This window comes from Gorilla gorilla, chromosome 20, assembly GCF_029281585.2.
Source record: "Gorilla gorilla gorilla isolate KB3781 chromosome 20, NHGRI_mGorGor1-v2.1_pri, whole genome shotgun sequence".
Classification (NCBI taxonomy): Eukaryota; Metazoa; Chordata; class Mammalia; order Primates; family Hominidae; genus Gorilla; species Gorilla gorilla.
In genome coordinates, this window is record NC_073244.2 from 40,574,340 (window position 1) to 40,588,753 (window position 14,414).

General features: G+C 49.1%; 1 protein-coding gene across 5 annotated transcripts; it reads left to right on the plus strand.

The window, feature by feature from the left end:
• The first annotated feature begins 700 nt into the window (after window positions 1-700).
• Window positions 701-13,425, plus strand: CCNE1 (cyclin E1). 5 transcript variants are annotated; one of them, XM_055370673.2, is made up of 12 exons: window positions 704-964; window positions 1,344-1,390; window positions 1,496-1,583; window positions 1,787-1,846; window positions 6,246-6,391; window positions 6,515-6,650; window positions 9,816-9,962; window positions 10,838-10,933; window positions 11,112-11,246; window positions 11,356-11,467; window positions 11,562-11,719; window positions 12,772-13,425. In XM_055370673.2, exons 2-12 carry the CDS (start codon window positions 1,368-1,370, stop codon window positions 12,892-12,894), a joined length of 1,224 nt encoding a protein of 407 aa, XP_055226648.1. In that variant the 5' UTR covers window positions 704-964; window positions 1,344-1,367; the 3' UTR covers window positions 12,895-13,425. The 5 variants fall into 5 exon arrangements, with proteins under 5 accessions (XP_030860544.1, XP_055226648.1, XP_030860542.1 ...); XM_031004682.3 differs by having other exon boundaries at window positions 706-964; window positions 1,778-1,846; XM_031004684.3 differs by lacking the exon at window positions 11,112-11,246 and having other exon boundaries at window positions 701-964; window positions 1,778-1,846.
• Window positions 13,426-14,414: the final 989 nt, after the last annotated feature.

The window sequence follows — 14,414 nt, forward strand, 5'->3', positions numbered from 1 at the left end:
AGGAAGGGCTTGCGGGGGAGGGGCGCATATGGAAGGGGCGCGTAGAAGGAACTCACAGATTCCTTGAATGAATGAATGAACGACCCAATGCACTGATGGATGAATGGACAGGCGGCCAGGAATAGCAGCCGGCCCCCAGGGAGCCCCAGACCCCGCGGCCTGAAGCCTTGGTTCTAGGCCAAGGCACAGGCGCGGTGACCTTGGGGATGTCCCCGCCCAGGACTCAGGCCCCGGAACTCGGCGTCCCGGGGGCGGGAAGGGCGTGCCTGGCGGGACAGCGCGCGCGGAGGAACGGCGGGCGGTGCTCCTCGGGTAGGCCCCCCACACATCCCCTCGGCTCAGCCCTGCCGGGGCCCGAACCCGCGCCGCCCGCCGTGTTTACATTCCACCCGCGCCAGCCACGCGGCTTTTTGCCGCTCCAGCGCCGCTCGGCCCCGCCCCCGGCGCCCGCGGCCCGCCCCTCGCCGCCGCGCGCCAGACTTCTCCCGCGTCCCGCCCGCCGCCCCGCCCCGCCCCGCCCCGCGTCCCGCGCCCCGCGCCCCGCGCCCGGCCCTCGGCGCGCAGGCCCTGTCACTTGGCCCCGCCCCGTCCGCCGGCCCCGCCCCTGATTTCCCGTCCCTGCACCTCGCTGGCCGGTGCCGTGGAGGGGCGGGTCCGGGGGCGGGGCGAGGGACGGGGCGGGACGGGCTCTGGGTCCCGCGCGGCCGCTGAGGGGCTGGGAGCCGCGGCGGGGCGGTGCGAGGGCGGGCCGGGGCCGGTTCCGCGCGCAGGGATTTTAAATGTCCCGCTCTGAGCCGGGCGCAGGAGCAGCCGGCGCGGCCGCCAGCGCGGTGTAGGGGGCAGGCGCGGATCCCGCCACCGCCGCGCGCTCGGCCCGCCGACTCCCGCCGCCGCCGCCGCCGCTGCCGTCGCCGCCGCCGCCTGCCGGGACTGGAGCGCGCCGTCCGCCGCGGACAAGACCCTGGTGAGGCTACTGCCGCGGGCTGCGGACAGGGACTCCTGGGGCCCCGACCGCGCCGGGGAGCTGGGTGGGGGCGGGGTGCGGCCGGGTCGCGGGTCCCCGGGCGGCGGCGCGGGGCGCCCCGGGAGGGTGCTGGGAGCGCGGCGTGGTGGGGTGGAGGGGACACTGAGGCAGCCCGGGCCCCGGGAGGCGACGGGCCGGTGAGGGCGGCGGGGGCGGCGGGACCCCGGGTCGGGGGTCGGCGGGGGCCCGGGTCGCGGGTGACAGGCCACCCCGCCATCGGCCATCTTCCTGGCCCGCCCGGCCGCCCGCGCGCAAGGGGGGACGGGTGCTGGGCCCGCGGCCTGACCCCGCCGCCGCCTCACCCCGCGCCGCCCCGCAGGCCTCAGGCCGGAGCAGCCCCATCATGCCGAGGGAGCGCAGGGAGCGGTGAGTGCCCGCGCCGCAGGGCCGGACGGGACGGGACGGGACGGGTGGCGTGGGGGAGGGGCGGCCGCGGGTGCTCACCAGGCCCGGTGCCACCCGGGTCCACAGGGATGCGAAGGAGCGGGACACCATGAAGGAGGACGGCGGCGCGGAGTTCTCGGCTCGCTCCAGGAAGAGGAAGGCAAACGTGGCCGTTGTGAGTACAAAAGAGACAGGTTGGGGAGCATCCCCCCCCCATCTTACCTGGGTACCCGACTTGGCTCTGCCTACGGGGGCGGGGGTCCCTTGGGCAGGAACGGAGCTCATAACCTGATCAGCTTTCTCTTCTTCTCTCTGTTTTTGTCTTGTTCGGTGTGTTTCCTTGGGGTCATGGGGGCGGCTTCATGTTAGTTTTTGCAGGATCCAGATGAAGAAATGGCCAAAATCGACAGGACGGCGAGGGACCAGTGTGGGAGCCAGGTAGGTCCGCCCGGGGTTGGGCCTCTGGGGAGGTCCTTCTCCCCGTGGGTCACATGGGGTTTCATGCTGTCTTGTCTCTTGCTGGAGACACTCTGGTGAGAGTGAACTTCTCTAATGCAGCCACAGCCCATATGGCCCAGCACTGTACCTGTCAGTGGGCACTGGCCTCTGCCAGTCCTGGGATTCCAGGAAGCTTGGTGTTCCTGACTGGCACCGTCTGAGATTACAGATATGTGCCTAGCCTGGAAGAACCAGAATGGACATCACAGTATTCAGTCCTCCCCTTCTGCCCAGGAGGAAACTGAGAGTCAGTTAGAGGAAGAAAGTAACCCAGAGTCCTGTGCCATCTAGGGGCAAAGTTGGGCTCTCGGCCTTGTCTGTAAAAGCTGGTGAACTGGGGGAGGGTTCCTGGGTGTTTATAAGCAACAACTTTCCCCCTATCTACACCTATTTTTCTTGTCATGGTGTTTAAGGACCTCCTCCGTCTTCTGTAGGTCAGGTTTCAAATTCTTCTCTTTCTGGCCCTGGAAGTTCTTATAGCCCCTCCAGCAATTACCTGCATTGATCCCCAGCTCAGCCTGACCTCAGCAAGAGTATCAGTGGAACATTCAGTGTAATGATAGGTGGTGTCTCAATACATTTTTTTTTGACTGCTTTTCTTTTCTCTCCTTAAGGAGTTCCTGCCAAATTTCCTGCATGCAGTGTGATAATCATTATAATATCAGAAGTTTCTTGCAGGAAAGCTTGTACTATCTCTTTACTTTCAGAAATGGCTGGAGACTGTAGTTATGGCTCCAGTGGGGGAAGCAACCTATCTCTAAACTAGCTGGTCAGGCCTTCTGACTCTATCACAGATAAACGCTGAACAGAAACAGTATTCGACCTGAGTGCAGGGATCCCAGCTAGGTTAGCAGAGAAGCCCCTCACTTTGCAGAGCAGCAGCCAGGGTAGTTCGTCTGGAAGCGTGAAGGGTTTCAACGCAGTGCGCCGTGTTCTAAATAGCAGTTGTCACTGCATGTAAGGTCCCCCGAAATAAGCATTTCTGAGGAGGGTCCACTGACTATTGAAGAAAGGGTTGCTGATTTCGTTTTTCATTCAAAGAAATCATTTCAGAGACGGAAATGAGACGGCATATCCCCAGTATTTTTTTCTTCCCTTAAAGTACATTCAAATCAAGCAAGTTGATTTTTTAGGTATTATAAAATGAATTCTGACTTTGTGAAATTCAGGACTGTTTATTTTCCCAGCTATGTTTTGAATAGAAAAGAAACTTCCAGCTGAAGATGAAGCAGGGCCGTCCCTGTTGCATTCTTGGAGTTTTAGAAGCATGTCTGTTCTCAAGGATAGCCTGAGCAGTGACGAGGGTGCCTCCTGGGATGGATTGTGGCTCTGTCCCCTGGCCACAGTGTGGATAGCTGTGCTGCTGGAATAGCCGTACCATTTCCCACTAGAAGGCATTTTCGTGGTTATCCAGAGATTGATGGCGACAGATTTCTATACGTTTTGTAGAGTAGATAGCTTAAACATTAGCTGTCTATGTATGGAGCAGTATCTTTGTTATTTCTTTGTGGAGCTTCATGAAACTAGAACTTGGGGGTACAACAGAACCTTTTTCCCTGCTCACATACAGAACTTTTCTCTGGAGTTATCATAGTTCCCCCCAGTACGACAGTCTTGAGCTACTTGGAGCCATTGTACTAAACTCTTGTGTAACTGCTTCATCGAGACCACATGGAAGCTTTTTAATTTTCATCTTAGGCTGTTCTTAATGAAAAGAATACCCTTTTATCTAAGATCTACTTAACACGCCCATTTTGTTGTTTAATTTTTTTGCACAAGACTCAATCTTTCTATTGAAGTGGAATCCTGGACTGTTACTTTTCAGAAAATAATCCTATGTAAGGAAAAAAGTGGTATGAGGAGTTGGAGTGGTTAGGAATCCCGTTGGTCTCTTATCGTTATCTCATTCCTTCCTAAATAAAGTCAGACGGATCTTGCTTTGAAACTTGGTGTACACTCAAGTTAAGGACATAGACTTAATTATTCTACCTCATCCACTGGTCCCTAAAAAGGCCAACTTTGGAAACCATTTGTCTGCTGATGGTTCACCTAATTTGGGAACTGCTGCTGGACTCATCTATGTCCAAAGGCCTGCTCTCAGATGTGCCAGCCATCTGGCTGTAGAGGGTGGCACCCAGCATTATGCCTTCAAGACTAGAATTCATTCTTCCTGAATGAAGAACAACTTACAGCGGTTGTAATGTGACCCTTTTTGAGTTAAGGAAATGCCACCCGCACATGGTACTAGAACTGAAAGGAAGCAGCCTTGCTCGCACAGCTGTTGGCAGGAGCTGTCATGGATAATTTGCATGCCCAATTCTTTGTACATTGGGTGGGGAAGAGCTTTATCTGGCTTTGCTCTTCTAACTGAAAGTGCTTGGGCTTCCTCTGAAGGCGGCCAATGTGTTGTGGTTGCCACTATGTGCTGTGTCTTCGAGGTAGCACTTAGAGCCCGAGTTTCCACGTTCATTTATAGTGACTCCAGTTGTCTATTTTGTTCTTTAGTCAATGTTAATGGTCTCTGCTTTTTTTTTTTTTTTTTTTTTTTTGTGGGGGGACAGAGTCTTGCTCCATCACCCAGGCTGGAGAGCAATGGCGCGATCTTGGCTCCCTGCAACCTCCGCCTCCTGGGTTCAAGTGATTCTCCTGCTTCAGCCTCCCGAGTAGTTGGGATTACAGGCGCCCGCTACCACACCCGGCTAATTTTTGTATTTTTAGTAGAGACGAGGTTTCACCGGGTTGGCCAGGCTGGTGGTCTCTGCTTTAAAAAAAAAAAAAAATGCCAGGTGCAGTGGCTCAGGCTTGTAATCCCAGCACTTCTGGAAGACAAGGCAGGAGGATGGCTTGAGTCCAGGAGTTCGAGACCAGCCTGGACAACATGGCAAAACCCCATCTCTACAAAAAAATACAAAAATTATCTGGGTGTGCTCGTGCATGCCTGTAGTCCTAGCTGCTCAGGAGGCTGAGGCAGGAGGATCGCTTGATCCCAGGAGGCAGAGGTTGCAGTGAGCTGAGATTGCACCACTGCACTCCAGCCTGGGCAACAGAGGGAGACCCTCTCTCAAAAACAAAAAAAAAGCCAAGTCTCAGACTTTCATATGGCTTCCATGCTAGTAGGATGGTTACCTGCCTAATATCTTTAGCAAAGTTACTATTTTATAACTTTAAAAATCAAACAGACTTCTTAGAGTAGGAATAGCTTTAAAAATGAAAATATTCTAAATGGACTTTAGTGTTTTTCAGATATTGAAAATTGAATACATATCTGAAACCTTTAAAAGAAAAGCATAGTGCTTTGGTTTCTAATAGTTCCTTATTTTATCAGGTATTTGAATTACCCTGCAAGACTCAGGAGATTCAGAGGTCTTAAGGAGTGTCTAGGCTAGCTTCCTGTAGACTTCATAGTATGACCTGTGACCATCACTTGATTTGTTTTTTTTTTTTTTTTTTGAGACAGTCTTGCTCTGTCGCCCAGGCTGGAGTGCAGTGGTGCAATCTCTGCTCACTGCAAGCTCCGCCTCCCGGGTTCACGCCATTCTCCTGCCTCAGCCTCCCAAGTAGCTGGGACTATAGGCGCCCGCCACCACACCTGGCTAATTTTTTGTATTTTTAGTAGAGACGGCGTTTCACCGTGTTAGCCAGGATGGTCTCGATCTCCTGACCTCGTGATCCACCCACCTCGGCCTCCCAAAGTGCTGGGATTACAGGCGTGAGCCACCGCGCCCGGCCTTGATTTGGTTTTAACTAGGTGGATGTTCATTCTGTTTGTTTCGAGTTAAGGAAAAGAAAAAGTCCTTTATTGTTTAACATATTTGGCTAGTCCTGCAACAAAAAGAAAATGTCACATTTGATGAGTTTTTGTTTTAAACTGAGGGGACTTTAATACATATGGCAGCCAATTTACATTTTTGATCTTTTTTTTAATTCTACTTTTAAGTTTTAGGGTACATGTGCACAACGTGCAGGTTAGTTACATATGTATACATGTGCCATGTTGGTGTGCTGCACCCATTAACTCATCATTTAACCTTAGGTATATCTCCTGATGCTATCCCTCTCCCCCATTTTTGATCTTTTATACTAATGAATGTGAAGTGCTTATGTAAATATTTTTATTGACAGTTCTGTTTTACTTTTAAGAAATTTTAGTAGATGCATTGTACTCATTAAAAAAATCTTTGAGTTTTGACAAAAAATATCATAATGTATCTTTTTGGAAGCACTTTCAGAAGTCATGCCTAGTATCTTACTGAGTTGCAAGTGAATTTGTAATGTTTTTGGGTAATGTAAGAGCTGTTTGCATCTTATCTCACCTCTCCTGTGTATTTTTCATTTACAGCCTTGGGACAATAATGCAGTCTGTGCAGACCCCTGCTCCCTGATCCCCACACCTGACAAAGAAGATGATGAGCGGGTTTACCCAAACTCAACGTGCAAGCCTCAGATTATTGCACCATCCAGAGGCTCCCCGCTGCCTGTACTGAGGTCAGTGCCGACTCTGCCACGTGGCTTCCAGGTCTCTTACTCCATGCTCCCCTTTATCCCTCATAGCATGGATGCATTCTTACCCCTTTGTGGGCCTCATTTTTGTTGTGTGTTTTGTTGTAGCTGGGCAAATAGAGAGGAAGTCTGGAAAATCATGTTAAACAAGGAAAAGACATACTTAAGGGATCAGCACTTTCTTGAGCAACACCCTCTTCTGCAGCCAAAAATGCGAGCAATTCTTCTGGATTGGTTAATGGAGGTGAGCTTGAGTCTTCCTGTTCGCTTCATGAAAGCACTGAGCATTTCCAGCATTTTTGTGTATTAGGACCTCTGTGTGGTTTATTCCCTTGACACGTCCTCCATCTCTGAAGCTATATGGTATATTTACTGCGGTGGTCTTTCTATTTTGCTTGTATTCTTAGCAAGAATTTCTGAAATCTTTTTATCCTTCAGATGTTTTGAAATTGGCATCTAATATTTTTTCCATCCAAGTTTAAATAATTGTTAAGATTGTATTTTCCAGTAAATTGTAACTGTTAACATTTGAGCTTTGTTCATTATGTTCATTAAATTGCTTTTTTTTTTTTTTTTTTTTTGAGATGGAGTCTTGCTTTGTCACCCAGGCTGGAGTGCAGTGGCACAGTCTCGGCTCACTGCAACCTCTGCCTCACGGGTTCAAGTGACTTTCCTGGCCTCAGCCTCCTGAGTAGCTGGGATTACAGGCGCACGCCATCACGCCCAGTATTTTTTTTTTTTTTTTTTTTTTTTGAGACGGAGTCTTGCTCTGTCACCCAGGCTAGAGTGCAGTGGTGCGATCTCGGCTTACTGCAAGCTCCTCCTCCCGGGTTCATGCCATTCTCCTGCCTCAGCCTCCCGAGTAGCTGGGACTACAGGCGCCCGCCACCACCTCTGGCTAATTTTTTGTATTTTTAGTAGAAATGGGGTTTCACCGTATTAGCCAGGATGGTCTTGATCTCCTGACCTCGTGGTTTGCCCGCCTTGGCCTCCCAAAGTGCTGGGATTACAGGCGTGAGCCACCGCACCCTGCCTAATTTTTGTATTTTTAGAAGAAACGGGGTTTCACCATGTTGGCCAGGCTGGTCTTGAACTCCTGACCTCGTGATCCACCCACCTCGGCCTCCCAGAGTGCTGGGATTACAGGTGTGAGCCACCATGCCCAGCTAAATTGCTTTTAAATGTATTCACTGGGATGCATATATCACCTGTTTGATAGCTACTATCATAAATTGTAAACATATATGAACAAGCTTATCTTAAACAGGTCTGACATTGCTCCTTTTTAACTTCTTGGGATCCATTCCCTTTTCCACCATTCCCATTTATTCTAATAAAATATATTGTTCAAATCCTGGCTGGGCACAGTGGTTCATGTGTGTAATCCCAGCACTTTGGATGGCCAAGGCAGAAGGATCACTTGAGCCCAGGAGTTAGAGACTAGCCTGGGCAACATAGCGAGACCCCATGTCTTTTTTTTTTTTTTGAGACGGAGTTTCGCTCTTGTTGCCCAGGCTGGCGTGCAATGGTGTGATCTTGGCTCACCACAACCTCTGCCTCCCGGGTTCAAGCGATTTTCTTGCCTCAGGCTCTCGAGTAGCTGGGATTACAGGCATACGCCACCACACCCGGCTAATTTTGTATTTTTAGTAGAGACAGGGTTTCCTCCATGTTGGTCAGGCTGGTCTTGAACTCCCGACCTCAGGTGATCCGCCTGCCTTGGCCCCCCAAAGTGCTGGGATTACAGGCGTGAACCACTGCGCCTGGCCCTTGAGACCCCATTTCAACAAAAAATAAAAAATTGTCAGGGTATAGTGGCTCAGGCTTGTAGTCACAACTACTGGGGAGGCTGAAGTGGGAGGATTGCTTGAGTCTGGGAGTTGGAGCTTGCAGTGAGCTGTGATAGCGCCACTGCACTCCAGCCTAGGTGACCATGAGACTCTGTCTCAATTTTTTTTTTAAGCATATTTTTAAAGATACTTGGACCATTGGAGTGGCTTCTGTGTTTTGAGACAGAGTTGCTCTGTCACCCAAGCTGGAGTGTAGTGGTGCAGTCACGGCTCACTGCAGGCTCCAATTCCTGGGCTCAAGCAGTCCTCCCGCCTCAGCCTCCGCAGTCCTTGGGACTACAGGCATGAGCCACTACGCCCTGCCGATTTTTTATTTTTTGTTGAGTTGGGGTCTCGCTATGTTGCCCCGGCTGGTCTCCAACTCCTGGGATCAAGGGATCCCCGTGCCTTGGCCCCCCAAAGTGCTGGGATTGCAGGTGTGAGCTACAGCACCCAACTCAAATCTTTTCTTGGTCCACACTATTTTATTTCTCTTTAACAGTTAATCAAAAGAACAAGTATAACAACATTTGATAGATAATGGTTAAACATAAAAGATGAGATTTTATTGGTAGTATATCTTACTGGGATGAACTGCAGTAGCTTATAGTTTCTTGATTAAGGGAAGCTTCCTGGACAACCTTGTAAGACTTGAATGGGTGAGAAGTGGGCTTTTCTTCTGAAGTGGAAGGACACCTCAGGCAGACCTGCTTCATGAAAACATGTAGAAGTTGAGTGTGTAACTACAGAAGTACCCCTCATCCTTGGGGGTACATCCCAAGACCCGCAGGAGATGCCTGAAGCCACAGATAGTACTGAGCTCTATATATGCCATGTTTTTAATCCTCTACTTTCATGTTTTCACTTAAAGAAAGCACTTCACGGCTTCTCTTTGGCATTTCCAAATAGCCAGCATCACTACTCTTGCCCTGTGGGGCCATTATTCAGTCAAATAAGGGCTGCTTGCTTGAACACCAGCACTGCTGTGCTGTGACAGTCCACCTGATAACCTGTGTGCTAGTGAGTGACTAACAGGCAGGTGGCCTACTCCACGGGGATGTGCGGGCAAGGGGATGATTCACATCCTAGGCAGGCGAGGGTGGGACAGGCCAGAAGGGCCCCTCATTTAAAACCTATCAGTTGTTAGGCTGGGCACAGTGGCTCATCCCTATAATCCCAGCACTTTGGGAGGCCGAAGCAGGTGGATCACTTGAGGCCAGGAGTTCAAGACCAGCCTGGCCAACGTGGTGAAACACCATTTCTACTAAAAATACAAAAATTAGCTGGGCATGGTGGCAGGTGCTGGTAATTCCAGCTACTCGGGAGGCTGAAGCAAGAGAATCGCTTGAGCCTGGGAGTTGGAGGTTGCAGTGAACCAAGATCACAACACTACTTTCCAGACTGGGTGACAGAATAAGGCACCTCAAAAAAAAACAAAAACAAAAACAAAAAACCATCAATTGTTGAGTTCAGGAACTTTGCATTTTATATTGTCCTTCACCAAAGTCATTACAAGTTTTTTTTTTCCCCTCCCTCAAGTAAAACTTACTTGTTCTAAAACTTACTAAATATGTTTTCAGGTGTGTGAAGTCTATAAACTTCACAGGGAGACCTTTTACTTGGCACAAGATTTCTTTGACCGGTATATGGCGACACAAGAAAATGTTGTAAAAACTCTTTTACAGCTTATTGGGATTTCATCTTTATTTATTGCAGCCAAACTTGAGGTAAATAATTTTCAAATATTTGTTCTATAATGTGTGTTATTTCTCGAGCTCCACTGAGATTGGGGGAAGAGGTTGGTGCTTAGCCTATAGCACTCATCCTAAATTTTTCTAATTTGCTACCCTGTAAAGTTAAGACACATGCCAAAAAGAAAAAAAGGCTGGAAAGTGACCAGGAAGAGAAAAGTAGTGAGGGTATGGAAGACCTAGGTTCATGTAGTTATATTGAGCAAAAAAAAAAAAAAAATGAACTTTGAACTAAGATAATAATTTTGGGCCCGGGGTGGTGGCTCAAGCCTATAATCCCAGCACTTTGGGAGGCCAAGGCAGCTGGGTCACTTGAGGCCAGTAGTTTGAGACATGGTGAAATACCATTTGTACTAAAAATACAAAAATTAGCCAGGCGTGGTGGCACGTGCCTGTAATCCCAGCTATTCGGGAGGCTGAGGCAGGACAATTGCTGGAGCCCAGGTGGCAGAGGTTGCAGTGAGTCGAGATCCTACCACTGCACTCCAGCCTGGGCAACAGAGGGAAATTCTGTCTAAAAGAAAAAAGAAAAGATTAAAAATTTGTGTATGATTATCAAAGGGTATATGGGCCCAACTTTCAAATGTGTTAAAGGTACTGGAAAGGGGATATTTCAAGAGTACCCACAATGAGTCAAAGTTCCATCCATTTATTTAATGGTGGGTGGGAGTTGTGTTCTTTTTTTTTTTTTTTTTTTTTTTACAACCATTGGTGTGGCTTCTGTGTTAATCCCATCAGTGCACCCTCTCTCTTTCCATGCCATGGTACTGAGAAGTCATTTTGGATGCATTATAAATTGAGACTGTTAGAGATTGGCTTTGGTGCTAGTGCCATCTTTTATTTCCTTTCAGGAAATCTATCCTCCAAAGTTGCACCAGTTTGCGTATGTGACAGATGGAGCTTGTTCAGGAGATGAAATTCTCACCATGGAATTAATGATTATGAAGGTGGGTTCCAGTGAATTTTCCAGCCATTTTTTAAATGCGTATGGCAGATCTTTTCCACCTGAAGTGTGAGTGCCTCTGGGAGGTGTTCTCCAGCTGGACACATTGTGGCATGGAACATGGCTGCATATTGAACTTCTTTTCTCAATCATCGGTCTCTTTTCTCTCTGTTTTCCTTTAGGCCCTTAAGTGGCGTTTAAGTCCCCTGACTATTGTGTCCTGGCTGAATGTATACATGCAGGTTGCATATCTAAATGACTTACATGAAGTGCTACTGCCGCAGTATCCCCAGCAAATCTTTATACAGATTGCAGAGGTAAGTGGCTCCATCACGTCCGTGGGGCCACCTTCCCTGCAGCTGGAGTGAGGAACTCTAGAATAGGCGTGTGGTGGCATCCATCTCAGCGTTCTTTTCTTCTCCGTAGCTGTTGGATCTCTGTGTCCTGGATGTTGACTGCCTTGAATTTCCTTATGGTATACTTGCTGCTTCGGCCTTGTATCATTTCTCGTCATCTGAATTGATGCAAAAGGTTTCAGGTAAGTTGGCTTTCCAGTGCATGCACAAACAAGGTGTACTAAGCTTACATCCAGTTGTCAGCCTCAGATTAAGCCCACGATGTCTTCACTGCAGGGTATCAGTGGTGCGACATAGAGAACTGTGTCAAGTGGATGGTTCCATTTGCCATGGTTATAAGGGAGACAGGGAGCTCAAAACTGAAGCACTTCAGGGGCGTCGCTGATGAAGATGCACACAACATACAGACCCACAGAGACAGCTTGGATTTGCTGGTCAGTGCTGCTCCTTCTTTCAGTCCTTCTTGGCCAAATTCTTAAAACTGCCTAAATAGGCCAGCCGCGGTGGTTCAGGTCTGTAAACCCAGCACTTTGGGAGGCCGAGGTGGGCCGATCACTTGAGGCCAGGAGTTCAAGACCAGCCTGGCCAACATGGTGAAACCTTGTCTCTACTAAAAATAAAAAAATTAGCCGGCTATGGTGGTGGGCACCTGTAGTCCCAGCTACTCGAGAGGCTGAGGCAGGAGAATCATTTGAACCTGGGAGGCAGAGGTTGCAGTGCATTGAGATCACACCACTGCACTCCAGCCTGGGCAACAGAGCGAAACTATGTCTCAAAAAAAAAAAAAAACTGCCTAAATAACCTGTTCACTTTTCTTCAGGCAGGCCCCAAATATCCTTGAAAAACTCCAATTTTAATTAATTGAAAAAGAAAAATCCTGGCAAATTGATGCTGTATCTCACTATCATATAGACTATAGAGTTTTAAAGTGCTCTTTGATATTTTTTTTTCTTTCACTCACCTCCGTAGAAAAAGACATAGTGGCCAGACACAGTGGCTTTTGGAGGCCAAGGCAGAAGGACTGCTTGAGCCCAGAAGTTTGAGACTGGCCTGGGCAACATAGGGAGAACCTGTCCCTAAAAAATTTAAAAACTAGCCAGGCATGGTGGCACATGTCTGTAGTCCCAGCACTTTGGGAGGCCGAGGCGGGCAGATCGCCTGAGGTCAGGAGTTCAAGACTAGCCAGGCCAAAATGGCGAAACCCTGTCTCTATGAAAAATACAAAAATTAGCTGGGCATGGTGGCGGGTGCCTATAATCTCAGCTACTCTACTTGGGAGGCTGAGGCGGGAGAATCGGTTGAACCCTGGAAGTGGAAGTTGCAGTAAGCCGAGATCCCACCACTGTACTACAGTCTGGATGACAAAGCGAGTCTCCATCTTGAGAAAAAAAAAAATTTAAAAATTAAAAAAGAAAAAGCCTGTGGTAATTGAAGCCCAAGGATATGTTCTACTCTAACGTGTTGTCCCTTTTATTCTTACTAACAGGACAAAGCCCGAGCAAAGAAAGCCATGTTGTCTGAACAAAATAGGGCTTCTCCTCTCCCCAGTGGGCTCCTCACCCCGCCACAGAGCGGTAAGAAACAGAGCAGCGGGCCGGAAATGGCGTGACCACCCCATCCTTCTCCACCAAAGACAGTTGCGCGCCTGCTCCACGTCCTCTTCTGTCTGTTGCAGCGGAGGCGTGCGTTTGCTTTTACAGATATCTGAATGGAAGAGTGTTTCTTCCACAACAGAAGTATTTCTGTGGATGGCATCAAACAGGGCAAAGTGTTTTTTATTGAATGCTTATAGGTTTTTTTTAAATAAGTGGGTCAAGTACACCAGCCACCTCCAGACACCAGTGCGTGCTCCAGATGCTGCTATGGAAGGTGCTACTTGACCTAAGGGACTCCCACAACAACAAAAGCTTGAAGCTGTGGAGGGCCACGGTGGCGTGGCGCTCCTCGCAGGTGTTCTGGGCTCCGTTGTACCAAGTGGAGCAGGTGGTTGCGGGCAAGCGTTGTGCAGAGCCCACAGCCAGCTGGGCAGGGGGTTGCCCTCTCCACATTATCAGTTGACAGTGTACAATGCCTTTGATGAACTGTTTTGTAAGTGCTGCTATATCTATCCGTTTTTTAATAAAGATAATACTGTCTTTGAGACAGCTGGTTTTATGAGCTGTGTCTGGTAACTTAAGGTAGCAGTCAGCCTTAATTGTGGCTATATCAAGTTCTGTTTTTTGACTTCATACTTCTTGAGGCTCAAGTCTTTTTTTTTTTGAGACAGGGACAGGGTCTCGCTCTGTCACCAAGGCTGGAGTGCAGGGGCACAATCTTGGCGCACTGCAGCCTCTGCCTCCCGGGTTTAAGCGATTCTCCTGCCTCAGCCTCCTAAGTAGCTGGGACTACAGGTGTGTGCCACCACACCCAGCTAATTTTTGTATTTTTAGTGGAGATGGGGTTTTGCCATGTTGGCCAGGCTGGTCTCAAACTCCTGACCTCAGGTGATCTGCCCATCTCAGCCTTCCAAAGTGCCGGGATTACAGGTGTGAGCCACTGCACCCAGCCTTGAGTCTTAACTCTTTTGGTCAAATACATTTTTCAATGTATTTGATGGAAAGAAAACTTTAGAAGTGGGCTTCAGGTGCAGCCTGTCTGCCTCCTGGTGCCCCCTGAGCTGGAAGTGAGGAGTCCACCTGGTATTTGTCTCACCACGCCCTGCACTGGTGGCTGCTCACACCAGGTCTGTTGGCCATCAGTGGTAGTAGTGGGGAGGTAATGTCCACACCGAAGAGGATTCCTAGGTGTAACTTCCTTCCTAGGACTGGTTAAAGGCCATAAGGAATCTGTAATTAGCATGATTTAATGCTTTTTTTTTTTCGCCCTTACCGAAATCTTAGCCTAAAGAATAAGTGAATTTTTATTTGGAGAACTTTTAACATAGTAGCCTAAAACTGCTTTTAAGAAGAAAATGAGGCTGGGTGCGGTGGCTCACGCCTATAATCCTAGCACTTTGGGAGGCCAAGGCGGGCGGATTACAAGGTCAGGAGATCGAGACCATCCTGGCTAACAGTGAAACTCCGTCTCTACTAAAAATAGAAAACTTAGCCAGGCATGGTGGCGGGCGCCTGTAGTCCCAGCTACTCAGGA